Genomic DNA, 18,505 nt, shown 5'->3' with positions numbered 1-18,505 from the left:
ATGAATCATTGAAGTTTATATGATTATTGCCGTGTATGAATCATGGAAGTTTATAAGATAATTGCCGTGTATGAATCATGGAAGTTTATATGATAATTGCCGTGTATGAATCATTGAAGTTTATATGATTATTGCCGTGTATGAATCATGGAAGTTTATATGATAATTGCCGTGCATGAATCATGGAAGTTTATATGATTATTGCCGTGAATACTATTCCCGTCTGTACGTAATTACAAGTGTCTTATAACGAACAAGAAAATTTCGTGGATGAAAAATGGTGACATGTCCTAGATGAAACAGGTAAATTTCACTGATGCAAAACGGTGTCATTTCCTAGATTAAATGAAATTAGCATGTTTTAACCATTGCAAGGTTCATACAGTTCACACCATATTTGTATTTTACAATTAATATCATATTCGTGTTTCAGTTAATACCATATTCGTCTCCCGAAGTTAATAGCATATTCGTGTTTAACAGTTGATAACATATTCGTGTTTCACTTGCGCAGGCCCGGCCCTAGGGCAAGGCGAGCGAGGCAACCGCCTTTGGCCCCGCGCTTACAGGAAATCAACTACGCAATGCATTTTGTTTTTGTTGCTTAGGGCCCCGTGCTCCTCGCTTACTGCCTTGGGCTCCACATGCTACCTTGGGCCCCGCACATCCTAGGGCCGGGCCTGACTTGCGCCAACATGATATAGGATTGACGCTTATCTGTCGTTACATAACAAAACAGTAAAAAAAACACTCTTCTTTCGATGATTTAAATCAGGTAGCATCGACACCGATCTGTCGTCTATCATAATGAGCAAGTAGATGAACGCTGAAACTTTATCTCTGTTCTAAAATTAATAGCGTCGACCCCTAACTGCCCCACACATAATGCTCCAGTAGATGAGAGATAACGCTGTTCAATTTTTAAAATCTGATATCGTTGACCCCGATCTACCGTCACATAATGCACGAGTAGATGAGAATTAATGCTATTCGATTAATGAATTCAATCAGATGGCCACGACCGTGATAATCCGTTACATACATTGCCATTTGATCTAAGTCCATGCAGTTGGGTGATCATTACAATCAGTTGCATTCGTAAGTAAATACTAGTAGATACAAAATAATGCAAACTGAGTTATACAGCTATTCTTAGACTAATCATAACCCAGGTGTATCTTAATTAAGTAACACTAATTGCTTGCAAAGTGAAATCAAGAAACTGCTTAGTTTAAATAAAGTATGTACTTAGGTCATTTTTCAAAAGCTCAGATATTTTGTAATCTTCCTCCCCCATTTCTGTTTTGACTGCACCGTAAAAGTTCAACCACGATTAATAAATTTCAATACAGTTTGACGAAGCACAGTTTTAATGGTCTGATTAGAAGAACAAGTCATAAATATACCAATAGTAATCGACAAAATTTGTTTCCATGCCTATATCATTAAATGATCTAAATAGCCTATATCACAATAATATAGAACATTGTCTTTATTACTATTCAATACTGTCTCTAGTATAGTATTAAATGTACCTGAACAGAAATTAACATGTATGTTACTCATAATTTTCTGTCCATTGATAAATTAGTTTGGAAGACTTCAACTATTTTGTACTATGGCACACTAATTAACGTCTAAACAGAACACAACTATTATTACCTGAGCAAATTTAGCAAATTAAAGTAAAAGCCAAGAAATAATTTTAAAGAAAAGTCTTGTTAATATCAATAATACTGTACACTTTTATAGACTTTTCTCGTTTAAGAAAATCAATTATTTAAAAAGTATAAAAATGATGTGAAATCTAAGTGAAATCTTGGAAAAACCATTTGCACAACGTTAACACATTTTTGTTTCTAGATGTTATTTATGACACTTTGGACTTTTCAGCTCCACGTACACAATCTGAACACTTCTGTTTACATCGTCATTTCGTTCGAAATACCTCGTACTTTCCCAGCTTGGAACAGAAGTAGCACTACAGAAAGGTTGTCGGAATGAGTGTTGTTTGTTTGCGAAGGTCCAGCCTAAATATACACGAACACTCCGTGTTTATGCTGAACATCGTTAAATTTATCAAATCGATTTAAATATCGATTTCCCCCGATTACTTCACTATCATACCAATCGTAATCGGAACGAAATCAACTAACAGCTGTTTCTCCTTGTCGCCACAATATTACCAATTCAGACCAATTTTTTCTTCACAGGAAATAATTTCTGTAAAAAAAAGGAGAAAAAATCATATATTATCGCTCAGTAATAACTAAAAAGCATACATATGATATTTACAAAATGGGGTTTAGGTTGATGAAAAAAGTGAAAAAGCTGCATTCCAATGGCTGTTATTTGTATTGTGTAAATATCTGTCATATCAGCGTGACTTTTCTTGTAAATGTTGTCATTGTTGTTGTTTTTTGTTGTTGTTCGGCTTAGCTATTGGCTGTTAAAGACAAAACGTACTGCATGATATGTTTGTTATGGGGAGGGGGTGCGCTTCAAAGATCGTTCATTTTGTGTAACTGTCTCAATGTTTAAACTCCACGAAGAGGATTGACTTGTGATGATTGTGTAGTCATGTAGGTCTAAATGATGGTAGTCTGTAGGTCTACATGATATGTGTAGTCTGTAGGTCTGAATGATGTGTAGTCTGTAGGTCTACATGATATGTTTAGTCTGTAGGTCTAAATGATGTGTAGTCTGTAGGTCTACATGATATGTGTAGTCTGTAGATCTGAATGATGTGTAGTCTGTAGGTGTACATGATATGTGTAGTCTGTAGGTCTACATGAGATGTGGAGTCTGTAGCTGTACATGATATGTGTAGTCTGTAGGTCTAAATTATATGTGTAGTCTGTAGGTCTACATGATATGTGTAGTCTGTAGGTCTGCATGAGATGTGGAGTCTGTAGGTGTACATGATATGTGTAGTCTGTAGGACTAAATTATATGTGTAGTCTGTAGGTGTACATGATATGTGTAGTTTGTAGGTCTACATGAGATGTGGAGTCTGTAGGTGTACATGATATGTGTAGTCTGTAGGTCTACATGATATGTGTAGTCTGTAGGTGTACATGATATGTGTAGTCTGTAGGTCTACATGAAATGTGTAGTCCATAGGTCTACATGACATGTGTTGTCTATAGGTCTACGTGATATGTGTAGTCTATAGGTATACCTGATATGTGTAGTCTATATGTCTACAGGTTTTGTGTAGCCTCTAGGTGTACGTGATATGTGTAGTCTATATGTCTACATGATATATGTAGTCTATATGTCTTCATGATATGTGTAGTCTGTAGGTCTACGTGATATGTGTAGTCTGTAGGTCTACGTGATATGTGTAGTCTATATGTCTACATGATATGTGTAGTCTGTAAGTCTACGTGATATGTGTAGTCTATATGTCTACGTGATATGTGTAGTCTATATGTCTACATGATATGTGTAGTCTGTAGGTCTACGTGATATGTGTAGTCTATATGTCTACGTGATATGTGTAGTCTATATGTCTATAGTCTGTAGGTCTACGTGATATGTGTAGTCTATATGTCTACATGATATGTATGGTCTGTAAGTCTACGTGATATGCGCATGGAAGCAAGCAACTGCACTATTTGGTCTGTCAGATGATAGTAGGACTTTACATGGAATTTGCTTTGTATTCAATATGGAACGAAAAAATCCAATCGAGAGTAAAGAAATAAGAGCATAGAGAATACCAATGTATCTGCCAGTGTTCTATAGAGCTATTGGACTTGATTGTTCCCAATTGATATTTCCCAATATGGCTTATTATGTTCCGTGAATTAATATCCTGTTCTTTTTAAAATCCTGTAAAATAGGACATTGCGATAAGTGCTGGCAATTGGATACATGGAAAAACATTAATATAAACGGCGACATGCGTTGTTACTATGCCTCTTTTGCAAAACATCAAATGTAACCATTTTCAGCTTTTGAACTGATGGAAGTGATGTTCGGCATAGCATTTGTTGTTGTTGTTCTGACCTTCGAGTTTAAACTCGACATTTAATTTAGCAATAGCTTTGTGCTGTATTTTCGAACCAGGTGGAATTTACGACCCTTTTTCTGTCAAACTGTATAATACTGACATTCATTTAACCTTTTAATCAATATATATATATTGCAATAATTACAGTATACACACATACACATACGTACGTACAAAAAATACTTCAAGCATATCATTCTGTGTTTTTCAGACCCTGATCCATGGAAGAGAAAACAAGGTGGGAGTTATGGCTGTCTTTGAACAGTGGCATAACACCATGATTGTACAAAGACAAAAAGTCTTAATTATTCCACACAAACGGTTCTAAATAAACACGCAGATCTTAATTATTCCACACAATGATTCTACATAGACATACAAATCTTAATTATTCCACACAAATGGTTCTACATAGACACGCAAATTTTATTTTTTCCACACAATGATTCTACATAGACATGCAAGTTCTAATTATTCCACACAATGGTTCTACATAGACATGCAAGTCTTAATTATTTACCGGCTGAAAAGAGTAAACTTAGAAACCTTCCAACGTACAAAACATCCGACATTTACCCTGAGGCTCTATAGGTTATTTTATCTGATAAACTGATATTAGACAGACTCACCTAAAATTGCACCTGATCATTTGACCAGATATATACAGGTAAACGAGTAGATTAAGTCCAGAACACATGCTGCAGGGAATTGCACTGCCCCATATCACAGATTGCTGGCTTGGATCCATATTTGTTCAAGTCAAATCATTTAGTTATGGAACACGGGAATGGTCATATGCGTCCATCTAGATGTGTGGAGAATCCTTTTTGCCATCACAAAACGATGTGATAACATCTTATTCATTGTATGATTTGACTTCAGAAAGTCCTTGAAATGCCAATTTTGGGTTTTGAGAAGTTTAATGCCAGAACTGTTAGATTTCAAAAGGGAGAAGAAAACAAATGTAAAGGAAAGAGAAAGTAAAGTTAAGGAATTCTCCATTACAGTATCTCTATACTACAATATCGCTCGAAACATCCATTTTAACTCCTTCAACGCTCAAACTTGCGTCGAAACTTTGAAAACCGGAAGATTTACTACTATCGTCATCGTACTGCGCAAGCCCCGTTCCCATAGAAACGTTCAGTGTCCTTGACATATTAGGATAAGGGGGAACTTTTTTAAATGAAAAAGGAATGATCTTCTGGTGAGGAACGAAGGAAGATTGCGATGACGAAGACGACGATGGCTGTTGATATCTGGGTGAAAAACTTTGCAACTGCGTCGACTGTGATCGTTGTGAACTATAACTCCACTGGCGAGAAGGACGACTGGACTCTGTAACAGATATTATGATACATAAATTAATCAATAAAAGACGCAAATGAAGTGAGATATAACAGTACAAAGACATGCGTAAAAAAGTGCTCTTTCATATAGCAAAGTCACGGACCAAGAAATATATATTTTGCTTTCTTTCGAAAGGATCTAAGATTTGACCATTGGGCCGAAATATATTCTAATTTTAGCTTTGATTGTTAAACCTTTGACCTTTTGCTACTACAGAGCTAGCATGACGCAAGAGAAAACGCAAGTGACAAAATGATGACATGGAGGGACCGGAAATTGAAAATGAAGTTTTCAAGTTAGACAAGGCTTATTAAGACTCGAAAGACAGCAATCGTACTTTGCTACTTTTGTTAATCGTCTCTTTTTTTTCGGGGGCGCGGGGTTGGGGGGTTGGATGAAACACAAATAGATGATTCGTCTAAATATATTTGCAGATAAGAACCCAGTAAATATTTTTTTTTATGTAGATAGTCCAGTAAATATCTATGTAGATGAAATGCAGAAGGATGTTTCCAATGGAATTTTGGTGTTTTTCTATTTTCAATCATGATAATGAGACATGAAATTCACGTTTCAAACACGGCGTAACATTAATTTAGTGTGAATGCTCAATGTTTGGCAACAAGGATATCTTCAGAAAAACCGTACGATTTTACACTGCCATTGAAACATAGACTTAAAGAAAGTTTGACTTATTTTTGCACTATAATTTCTTATCCTTAACTCCTACTTAGCTGTAACAGTTCCAGGGTCCATGATATGCATAAAAAAAATCGTCGAAACTACTCTAACAATGACGCCAAAGCTTGTAAAGAACCAAAAATATTCTGAGTAATTTTCCCTAAAATTAATCAGTGCTGCGGTGATGAAAGTAGCGATAATGTTTCTTTTTTCTTACATTACATAGATAAATACTGAAAACAGCTATTTCAGGTGATGACATTGCATACCAAGGGCTGAATTTTATCGGCCCTGTTTTTATGCATGAAGACGCTGAACCACAAGTAAATGGCCATAAGACGTTGAAAAAAAAATGGCAACAACAGCAGAAAAATCTATACACATCTCCATGATATGAGTCCTTTAACATCGACTCATCCATACCTTATTGGAACGTATGAGTAAATAATAACGAAACTATACGCAAACACTGAAAATGCTTTTAATATCTTACTTTGCGTTTCTAGTCAAATTAACGTTTTTCATTTGTTCTCTCTCTCTCTCTCTCTCTCTCTCTCTCTCTCTCTATATATATATATATATATATATATATATATATATATATATATATATATATATATATATATATATATATATATATATATAATTTATCAAAAAGTCACCTTCACTGTTTTGACTCCTAACTCTGTTTAGGCTGGTGTTCTGAAGATCTTCATCGCTTCCCCCTTTCCCACTGTCCCCTGTCTCACTGTCATGGGATGTCTCGCTGGGCGCGTCATCCATTTTGGAGGAGACGTCACCCGGATACAGGGGCTGAAATGTAAAGTAAAAATGCACATGCAATAAATAGGCAATGGTTAGCAAACACATACATACATACATACATACATACATACATACATACATACATACATACATACATACATACATACATACATACGAAGTAAGATTTGAAAACTTGAAATTAACTGATATTTTCGCAGAGAATTCACTAGGACAAAAAAGTGTGCAAAGTTTTCGAATACATGACCTATGATAGGAAATATACTTTACTCTCTTTAGTGATCTTGAAGTGTTTCATATGTGATCATGTTTTTGTCAATACTTATAACTCACGATTTTAATTATGACATCAATTAAGACTGGATAAGATTTCAGGATAGTCTATCTTAAATTTGTCTTCAAATATGTAAGACATCATAATTAAATCGTCTGGGAAAATTCAATAATTATATAGATTGCTACTATATTAGTCGTCATTATGTCTTTATATTTTTTTAAACTGGAGCAAATCGTATGGTCATTACCTTTAATAGCTGATGATAAAAAAAAATCTGTAAAGCACAGAAAAAATTCTTCCTACCTATGGACGATACGAAAGGGGGCGGTGTCTTATCCATATGACGTATCCAACTAGTGTAATGAGTTACATAGAGCCTATGTGTAATCTACCCGACATATGGAATATTGGATAAGAACACATAATGCCAACGTCATTACCCTGACTCTAACATATAATGCCAACGTCATTACTCTGACTACCTAACACATAATGCCAACGTCATTACCCTAACTCCCTAACACATAATGACAACGTCATTGCCTTGACTCACTAACACATAATGCTAACGCCATTACTCTGACTCCCTAACATATAATGCCAACGTCATTACTCTGACTCATTACTCTGACTCCCTAACATATAATCCCAACGTCATTACTCTGACTCCCTAACACATAATGCCAACGTCATTACACTGACTCCCTAACACATAATGCCAACGTCATTACCCTGACTCCCTAACACATAATTTCAACGTCATTGCCCTGACTCACTTTGATCGTTATTATCATAGTAATAAACACTTTATTAGTAATCAGACTTCCACGACCTAATGACCACTGTCCATCCAAATATAGCATGATAATGACCCAGACTGTCCATCCAGACATAGACTGGTGAAGACCTCCTTCACTGTCCATCCAAACATAGCAAGGTAATGACCAATGTCTTTTGAAACTCTAGCATGGTTATGACCACTATACGTCCAAACATAGCATGGTATTAACCACTGTACGTTCAAACATAGCATGGTAATGACCTACACTGTCCATCAGAGACATATCATGCGCTGTCCATCCAAACATAGCAGGGTAATGACCTACACTGTCCATCAGAGACATAGCATGGTAATGACCTGCACTGTCCATCCAAACATAGCATGGTAATGACCTACACTGTCCATCAGAGACATAGCATGGTAATGACCTGCACTGTCCATCCAATAGTATAGTGTAGCAACCTTAATAGTACTAACAATCATCACTCGCTATTTTTGGTACTTTGAAAATTTAAAATGATACCATTATAAAAATAGTCATTTATATTATCAACATTTTGCTACTTTGAAAATTTAAAACAATACTATTATAAAAATAGTCATTTATATTATCAAAATTTGGGTACTTTGAAAATTTAAAATTATACTTTTATAATAAAAAATAGCCATTTATATTATCAACATTTAATTGAAATATTACAATTTCTTTTTCTTGACAATACTACTTTTGACACCGCTGAAATTTCCGTCCAAGGCTGTGTTGTATGTGTCCCTACTACAGCTGCCTTATAGTGGAGAACAGTCGTTGTATCTTTAGCCTCCAGAGAACATTCTCAAATTGTCTTAAAATATTTCTTAAAGTAGATACGTAAGTTTAGATGAATTCAGCATAGAAGAACTTTTTTATATTCCGAAGGTCTCGATAGTGTTCTGACTCGACTGTCACGCATAATCAGTCAAAACATAGTCAAAATGCCAATTTTATGAACATATTTTCAATGAACTGTTTGATGGGGTCGGATTTTGGAAGAGATTTGTAGAAATGAAATTGTTTCAGGGATTGATGAATACGCGGATAAAGCGTAAATTAAAATGGTGTCGTGGCACAAAGAGTGAAAATCAATGACGTCATGGCGGAACAAACATTGATTGTTCATTCATTCATAACCTTGTCCATGACAATACTATGTTTGTCTACACAAAACAATTACCATCAAATATGAATATTCATTACTTCGATAAACTTTTATCAAAAATGGCTATAAAGTTCAAAGTGACTAGAATTGCCGTTGTGGTCAGGAAATTGCTTATCGTTATTGGGAAAATGGTAAAAATGATATCAAAGTTAAAGTGTGGTACTGTTATCTTTTGTGCTGTAAAGAACAAGAATGGCAATGCCATATTTAGACTTATTGTACTTATTTTAGTGTCTTTGTTGGGATAAAAATTTGAGATTAATTTGAGCAGCCGGTCTCTTAGTTCTTCGTTGATGTCCATTGAAAAGTAATGATATTAAATGTGTGTGTATGTGTTTGTGTGACAGACAGACAGACAAGCATACAGACATAATAATCTGCAATAAATTAGTAGTTGCAAAACATGTATCATTTTACAGGTATCATATAATCGTGTAAAAAAGCAATTATTTCTTTTAAGACCTTTGTTACATTGTCATCTGAATTTGAAGAAAGATTGTATCCTTCGACGTTGTTTTGTCCAATAACTTAATGGACACTGGATAAACTTTCTGCCACGTAAAAATACATAGATTATCTTCATCCGATAAAGATAAAGGTCAATTGGAGATTGCGTTTAATTAGTCTGGCCAAGAAAAGTCAAGAATAACAAATATTATCTTTTGATGAAACGTGGTACATTTTGTCTTTAAGACTAGGACGGTGCCATGCGTAAATTTGACGAGGAAAAGATTTAAGTTGTGTTTTCTCTGAGGTATCCTATTTATTTGCTCCTTTCACTCTTCCCCAGTCTTTCACACGAGATAAGCCTTTCCTGGGAAGTCGGGTTACTCCCTGTTTAGAAGGAATAAGTCGGGTTACTCCCTGTTTAGAAGGAATAAATAAACATATATTCAGCCTTAATACGATCCATTAACATTCAAGTCTTTTAGTTGCATATGAGATCAGAACCAGATAATGTACCCAGTCTGGTGAAGGTACTATATTAGCCAACAATTGGCTTAGAAGTTTGTTGGCTATCGACTAGCCAAGGGCACTGTCTTTGTTGGGAGTGTAATTTAGATTCCAAATAATTATTTTAGATATTAAGGTATGCATTAAAACAGTCTCTAATCTTGCATATACCGTTTAGTCATTGAAGTGAAGTCTTCAATTTCCAGCCATATTCCACTAAGTTTAACTTAGTCATGTCCAAGTATCCAACTTTTAATTTCCTTTCTGACTTCTTTCAAACTATGATCAATAATCAAGTGGAGTGGTAGACAAACAGATAATGATGTGGCGTGGTAGACAGGTAGATACTAAGGTAGATACAAGTTTATGAATGTAGACATACAGACAGATAGGTAAGTAAATAAACTTGAAAGGATTTGCAAATGATTGCATGCATTTTCATTGATTTTCGTCTTCAATTATATCTTTCTTTTAAGTAGTGTTTCTATATTTTTTATCCTCCAACAACCCTTTATATTCTGGTGCATGCGGTCACTCCTCTCGATCTCAGCTGCCTTTGTTGATAACAAAGTATTTTTAAATTAATGGGTGTAATTTGTGTTTCCAAGTAAAATACCTGTACACTTGCCGCCAGTTACAATGGAAGTTGGGTTTATATAGCCGGTTCGTATTACGCAATTCCGATGATGAATTGTTTATTATATTGACTGTAACCTCTAAGACCCTATTTTAAAAAGAAGTAAAAGAAACTGAACAAGCACAGTTCTTTAACGGAGCTATAAAAAATGGGATGTTGAACATATCCGCTTGCACATTTTACCTGAAACGGCACTTTTATGCTAAAAACTCCTGGTTAATTTATCACATATTTATCATGTGTCCGCATAATCAAAGAATATTGCCAGCTTCAGTTCAACAACAGCTGAATTAATTTCCGATATTCTTTGAAAGAGTTATTTAAAATATGCATCTTTAGAACATTTCATAACTAGAATTAACAATAGTGACCGCAACAACTCTGCATTTGCATTTTGTTTTCTTTTTAAACAAACGCATATAATAGAATAGTGCGTTTAACCGCGATTTCAGAAACAAAAGCGAGACAGACGAACAAACAAACACAGACTATGCATGTGAAGAGACGGATATACAGACAGACAGAATGGCATAAACAAGAAGGCGATACAAATATTAATGAAATAAATGGACCACTTCCCCATTCTAAATTCGGTTTAGAACGTAACATTTTAAAATAGCTTTAAACATTGGTTTGGGCATAGACATGTTTCTCTTTGAATGGAACTTGCCAAAAGGTAATAGGACGGAACATTTACGGCTATCAGTGTCCTGTAACCCTCCCGCTCTAATCTTTACCATCATTTGATGGTATCTTCCCTCGGCAAAGCATTCTAAACAGTGCTAAATTCAGCCTGAGGAGTTAGGATGGAATGACTAACGTGTATCATCATATAGTCATTATATGCCACAAGTGCAACCATTTCCAGGTAAATCTTACCTGCTGCATTTCAAAGTGATACTCTGTCATACTTATTTGCATATATTTTTGTTAAATGGAAAACTAATTGTGAGCTAATCTCGTTTTTTTTTTGCATGCATATTGGAAAGACAGACAGACAGAGACAGAGACAGACAGAGACAGACAGTGATTAATGGAAGAAGGACATTTTTCAATAACATCACCCAAATTAAGGGAGTTTGTTGTCTTTTTTTTAAATTGCACAAGCCAGATTTTTTCAAGATACATAAATATATGAAACGACATAATTTTAGCAATGTGACTCCTATTTGATATGAAAGAGATTTCTAGTAATACAGTGCAGTATTTATTAAATTAAATTTTAAATATGTTATATAGACAGACAGACAGACAGACAGATAGATAGATAGATAGATAGATAGATAGATAGATAGATAGATAGATAGATAGATAGATAGATAGATAGAAAGATAGATTCACATCTTGATATTTACTCACAGGTGCCAGGGAGAAAAGTAAACATATTATAAACAGATATTAAAGTCATAGAATGCGTGTGGTATTTGTGGATCGGTTTTTGCAGGTACAAGGTATGGAATAAAACATTGCGATTAAATGCGTATTGTCAATGAAGACTTGTTAATGCTTCTTTAAAAACGACTCGATTTAGACTTGTTAAATACTCCTTTTCAAAGATTCCATGTAGACTTTTCAATACTCCTTTTCAAATGACTCATTGTAGACTTGTTAAATACTCCTTTTCGAATGGCTCAACGTAGACTTTGTAACTCCTTTTAAAATGACTCAATCTAGACTTGCTAAATACTCCTTTCAAATGACTCAATTTAGACTTGGCTAATTTTCATTTTAAAATGAATCAAAGTAGACTTGTTGAATACACCTTTCTAAATGATTCAATATAGACTTGCTCAATGCTCCTTTTAAAATGATTCCACGTTGATCTAGTTTATAATCCTTTAAAATGACACAAAGTAGACCTGCTAAATACTCTATTTAAAAATGGCTCAATGTAGACTTGTTAAAAACTTCTTTTTTTATGACTTCAAACAAGAAAGAAAAAAAACTGTTTTTTATTTTCTCGCCAGATGTAAGAAAATCGTTTGACATGAGGACAACAATATTAATTCGTATACTGCCGTCTCAAATACAAGTCAAGTTACTTTAGAGTTTTATATTCGCTTACAAGACGAATCCAACTGCAAACAACATAGAAACAGATCTGCTATCGCAAACGCGCCGGCAAATCTGAGTCTGTGCAGACCGCCAGGAAAAAACATAATTTATTTATTTATTTAGCGCCGATTTCAGCACATCAGAGGCCATACACGGCAGCCAGTATATTTGGCGGAGGAAAAACCAGTAAAACCATGGTAAACCATCGACCCACGGGGAGCTATTGGCAAACTTTCTCACATACCCATGATGGCCGAGACAAAACTCTAATCCACATGGAGAGAGTACGATGTCAGTGACTCGGTCACACTGGAGCTATGCAATCAGTAAACAAATAACATAGATAATGCGCCGGCAGATCTTGGTCTATGATGTTCCATTTGTACTCGACCTATAAGCGTGTAAAAACGGCAGTGAGTGGGAGATTAGCAGTAGTAAACTTTTCAGAATAACAAAATATTGAACGGTGAAATAGATTTAATGTGTAAATCAAATCCCTACATGTACTAAAAGGGGGCCATTAAGTGCTGATGATATTTCAATAACAAAGTAATTGATGGTATAATAACTGCTGCCAAAAGGGACAGAACGCGCATGATTTTACCGTACTCAGCTGCTGGAAGTTAGTATGCTTAGTAAGGAATATCTTACCGAAAAGGCCCAGGGGAAAAATCGAACACTGCCGAGATCGACTTACCAATAAGGTGTAACACACACACACACACACACACACACACACACACATTTTTGGTTTGTTCGTTCATTCATTCTAAATCTTCTTTACATTTTATTAAATTAGCGAAAATAATATAAATTTAGACTTCTTACCTCTAAGAATAAAACATCGTGTCCGACTTGAACATCTGTGATTTCACTATTCAACATGGCGCCTTTAGGAATACCATTTTCCGCCAAGAAAGTCTTTTCTTTTTTCTTCCTCTCTGAATACAGGCTCGAGTCTGAAGGTACAGAAAACACAGAATGGCCTTTGTCATACATACTGTCCAGTTTTGCCCCATTTCGTTTGTCATTCGTCTTTTTCCTGGAATCAAGTCTACGTATGATACAGATTGTTACTATGATACCAGCAGACAAAACGATGGTGATGGTTGCAACACAAACTGCAATCAGAAAGTTCTGCCTCTCAGTCTCTTGCGATGGTAATGTAGTTCCATTCTGAGACACTAAAATAACTTTCAAAGTAGCTACGGATGATTTTGGATCCATTCCCATGTCGGAAACGTGCACCTTTACTAAGAAGGTCTTGGAAATATATTCTGGATTTGATATTTGCAACTGCAGATATAAGTCACCCGTTACTGGGTTTATACTCAATATATGGGATGCATTTCCATCCGAAAATTCAAATTTCAGCTTAGAATTTTCCCCACTATCAGAATCCGTCGCCAAGATACTTCCGACAACGCTTCCAGGACTTGTAAGATAAGGAACATACAATGTGTCGTTCCCTTCTTTTGGAAAGTGTATCTCCGGCCAGTTGTCATTGTCGTCTTCAACGAAAATGGTGGCGTTAGCGAAAGTTGACTGTTTTGGATCTCCGTTATCAGTGGCAACAACTTTGAGATAGTATACATCTTGTTTCTCTCGATCCAGTGACCTTTCCGTGATTATTAGACCATCCGCAAAGACTGTAAACGGCACAACGCCTTTATAATCCAGATGAAGTGAAAAGTTCAGAATTGCGTTTTTACCCTGGTCTGCATCCGTAGCGCTAAGTCTGCCAACCTCTGATCCGGCTGCTAAATTCTCCTTGATCCAAAAACGAATGTCCGATGTATCAAACTTTGGCTTTTCGTCATTTTGGTCTAAAATGGTTACGAACACAACCGTGGAGCCTGTCAAAGGAGGGTTGCCTTTATCGACAGCCAAAATCTTGATTGTGACGTTGGACTCTTTCTCCCTGTCAAATTTGCGATTGGCTATCACAGTTCCCGTCAATGAATCAATAATGGCATCATTTTTATTAACTGAATCCACTAGATAACTGATTTGCTTGTTAACACCAATGTCAAGATCGAAGGATTCAACCTTCGTTATGCTCGTACCGACCTCGTTATTTTCAGCGATGCTCGTGAAATACACCTGTTGAGTAAAACGAGGAGGATTGTCGTTTTCATCTAAAATTTGCACCTCAAAACTTGAAGTCGAACTTAATGGTGGCGAACCGTTGTCATGGCACTCAACAGTAAGAATATGACTTTCTCGAAGTTCGCGATCCAATGACTTCGATACAATCACCTTGTACTCATTTACGTCGTAGCGTTGCAATCCAAACCAATTACTTTGAAGAGAGCACGTAACTTCTCCATTGCGTCCAGTATCGTCGTCAGTTACAGCAACGTGCGCTACCACGGCACCTATGTTGGCGTATTCAGAAATCTTGGCAGCGTCAGGACTTGGCAAAAGGTTCACGTTGATTTCTGGAGGGCTATTACCAGTGTCGAGCACGTTGATGGTGACAAACGTCTGTGACGTTAACGGCTGGTCACTCAAGTCGTAGGCCTCGACAATCAATGTGTAAACCCTTCCAAAATAGTATACCAATATTTTAGCAATTGTAATCTCGCCTGAAGTTTCATTAATTGAAAAACGTTCAAGAATGTCAGTAGACTGGTGTGGACTAAGTCTATACCTGACGTCTCCATTTTTACCTTCGTCTATATCCGTCGCCGTTACACGTACTACCACAGACCCTACTGGTTTGTCCTCGTTCACTGTTACGTTATAAACGGTAGAGTTGAACTTTGGATAATTGTCATTAATATCCGTTATCGTTACGTTCAGGGACAACGTCCCCGTCAATGGCGGTTCCCCGCCGTCCTTGGCGATAATGGTAAGGCTATAGTGGGGTACCTTTTCTCTATCTAGTTCTTGAGAGACAAGTAATTTTATGATCGAACTACCATCTAGATTTTTCACAAACTGTATACTAAATGGACTAGATTTCGGTTCAAGTTCGTACGACTTCAACGAGAACTTTTCACTCGTGTCTTCGTCTGTAGCCCCCTCAATCGTGAACGATGTCCCAACTAGAACACCTTCAGAAATGGGAAGACCGACGTTAGGTTTAGCGAACGTTGGTCTGTTGTCATTGACGTCTTCAATAAAAATCGTAACTGGTATTGTCTGAAAGAAACTATCAAGAGACGATTTAGCCGATACTTTAAGCAAGAATGTACATTCTGTCATGAACCTACACACGGTCTCTCGATCAATGACGTCAGCCGTTGAAAGCGAACTCGTTCTTTCGTTGATCTTGAAGTAATAAGCAAAATCCTGTACGGGTTGCCAGAGTAGACTATAACGTATATCCGATCTTGCGCTCACTGTTGTCATTTTGGAATCTTCAATAACGTTACCGATGCTTGTATTTTCAGGTAGCTGCTCCAGAATACGATATTCGACCGTATTACAGTAACAATGACAAATACTCACCAAAAGTATCAAGAATATTTGGATGAAAATACGCCTTTCCATCTTGTGAATTCAAGTCAACACTACTGGAGCAAGTGCACGGAATCTAGTTTGTATTAAAATTTGGTATGCTTTTACGGAAGAGTCTCGCTGAATTCGCAGTTGATTGTCGCATTCGAAATTTGTCAGGCGCTACAAATTGTATCAGTCACAACTTTTCTCTCCTTCAGACGACTGAGTAAATAAACTTATCTACAAATAACGTGTGCTCTTATTTTTCTTTCTAATCGGGTGTGAGGTCTATTTTTCAGACGGCACTTAAATATTTGCTTCTAAAATAATCTTGCGGTACCGGTAGGTAACACGACACTGCCTTTTCTCGTGTCTTCTCTCTCTGACTTGCAAACTATCTGTATGTTCCGCACCATTGACAAACCGGAGGCGGTTAAAGAGCAAAGTATCTCATACCTGACAAACATAAATCTTCAATATACTAGGCAAGACTGACAATGAAAACTAACAGTTCTGCATCAGTTAAACTTTGTGGACGAGTGCCCCATTACACCGCAACATGGTGCTATCTCGAATGGTCTAATGTACCACAGGTCACTTTTGCACAATTCTCCTGGAGAATCAGTAGTGTTCTAACTTGCACAGCGGTCACTCGAATTCCTCCTTCCACTCTTTCTTTTCTATCTATTCAGAAAGGTTTCCTCCACATAAAGTTGTAGAATACCCCTTTATCAAGATAAACGATCGCTGATATGTGAGTAATAATTACAGATAATTATTTTTTTACAAATGTTTAGCAGTGTTCCTGTTCGATAGGTGTGGTCATTATTTTTACCACCACATTGCAAGCGATGCCATTTACTGTATACCAGCTGAAATATATATCTACTCTGATTGCCACCTTTCACCACCACATGCTGGAGGAATAACTGAATCTGTGGAAGAATTATCAGCAAATAACTTTTAAAAAATGTAAGTAATATCCTTTCAGATCAAATTATACCACCTTTATCTGGACCGCTAGTATCAGTACTGTCTTGCACTTGGTCCCTTTTCCGCTAATGTACCATTTCTGAACAACCTATCGGTCATTACGCTAAAATCCCATTAATGACAACTTTACATAAATATTTACTCCAACGCTAAGCTTCAGCCCAGAAATATTATTCTCACTGACTGTAGACTTGCTCATTTTCTAATGGTATTAACGAGCTGAAGGTATAAACACGGCCATGAAGTTAAGTTATAATTCCAGCATTTCTAAAGCAAACATTAGGAGTAAAGACGATTAGCTCTTGAGATGGCAAAACTACCGCTGTTGGCTACGTATCGCTTCCATCAGAGATTCCGCGTTTGAGAATCTGTACAATAGGATAAGGTTACACCCTCTTTCTCCGCCCTCCTCTTTTTTAACCAACCAGTCTAAACCTCAAGTGTTTGATTGACATGTGCATTTGGTTCAGAGATGTGGAAAGGATTTTTATTTCCCCCATTTGACTCACGCCCCTCCTTTTGTCTGGGTGTCACTTAGATTAACTTTTCCAGGTTCTCATACATTTCACTCTGTGCAATCGACAATTCGAGTGAATGGAATACGTTGTTAATGATTACCTTTTAAGCGCGTGGTGTGACCTTAGTAATGCATATATATAATGAACCTTTTGTGAAAAGTTGTTACCCTCAATGATATAGCTGAACATAACCAAATGATTGTGTGTTTTGCACTTTTGTACTTGCTTTTTATTATAAAGTGTGCAAAACCGTTATTGATTAAATTTGGGCATTTGATAAAATATAGTCGTTGGAATAGATGTAATAAAAATCGTTTTGAACACTCCGATTTTTACCACAAATGTCATTTTAAAATTTAACAAAATTGTGTATACAGCAATTTAATTAATAAACGTAGAGTAATAGTATTTGTTATAATTATCACATTTTTAATATCGCGTCATTCAATCTGTGTAACTTCATTTATGATTCATTATTCAACTTAAATCGATTTCTTAAAATTTAAAAGTATATTACCATGCTACGCAATAGCGTTCCTTCGTATTATCTCTCTGGTGATCGCAAATACTCTTTTATTTATAATAGGATTAGAAATCAATGTAGAAAACTGAATAAAAAACCAAGCAATTAGTATAAAAAACACCTGATGGACAATCCCTTATTCAGCTGTGGGTAGAAGCAAAAAGTGTATATCATTATATTTTCATATGTACTCAATACACAGTATAAAGTGTATATCATTATATTTTCATATGCACTCAATACACAGTATAAAGTGTATATCATTATATTTTCATATGCACTCAATACACAG

At 36.1% G+C, this 18,505-nt stretch overlaps 1 protein-coding gene across 1 annotated transcript; it reads right to left on the bottom strand.

Moving 5' to 3' along the window:
• Positions 1–1,352: 1,352 nt before the first annotated feature.
• Positions 1,353–17,520, bottom strand: LOC149796395 (protocadherin-9-like). The gene is made up of 4 exons (XM_089961074.1): positions 13,561–17,520; positions 6,712–6,862; positions 4,648–5,356; positions 1,353–2,223 (listed from the first exon to the last, which is right to left on the bottom strand). The coding sequence occupies exons 1-3, from the start codon at positions 16,228–16,230 to the stop codon at positions 5,031–5,033; spliced, it is 3,147 nt and encodes a 1,048-aa protein (XP_089817200.1). The 5' UTR covers positions 16,231–17,520; the 3' UTR covers positions 1,353–2,223; positions 4,648–5,030.
• Positions 17,521–18,505: the final 985 nt, after the last annotated feature.

Source organism: Sinohyriopsis cumingii, chromosome 6, assembly GCF_028554795.1.
Source record: "Sinohyriopsis cumingii isolate HCF-2022 chromosome 6, ASM2855479v2, whole genome shotgun sequence".
Taxonomy (NCBI): domain Eukaryota; kingdom Metazoa; phylum Mollusca; class Bivalvia; order Unionida; family Unionidae; genus Sinohyriopsis; species Sinohyriopsis cumingii.
This window is presented reverse-complemented; position numbering and strand designations above follow the sequence as displayed.

Coding starts and splice junctions, on each gene's coding strand:
- LOC149796395 (XM_089961074.1), bottom strand. CDS start 16,230: ATGGAAAGGCGTATTTTCATCCAAATATTCTTGATACTTTTGGTGAGT. Junction 6,863..13,560: donor ACGATGTTTTATTCTTAGAG/GTAAGAAGTCTA, acceptor TTTACATTTCAG/CCCCTGTATCCGGGTGACGT. Junction 5,357..6,711: donor TAGGAGTCAAAACAGTGAAG/GTGACTTTTTGA, acceptor TATCTGTTACAG/AGTCCAGTCGTCCTTCTCGC.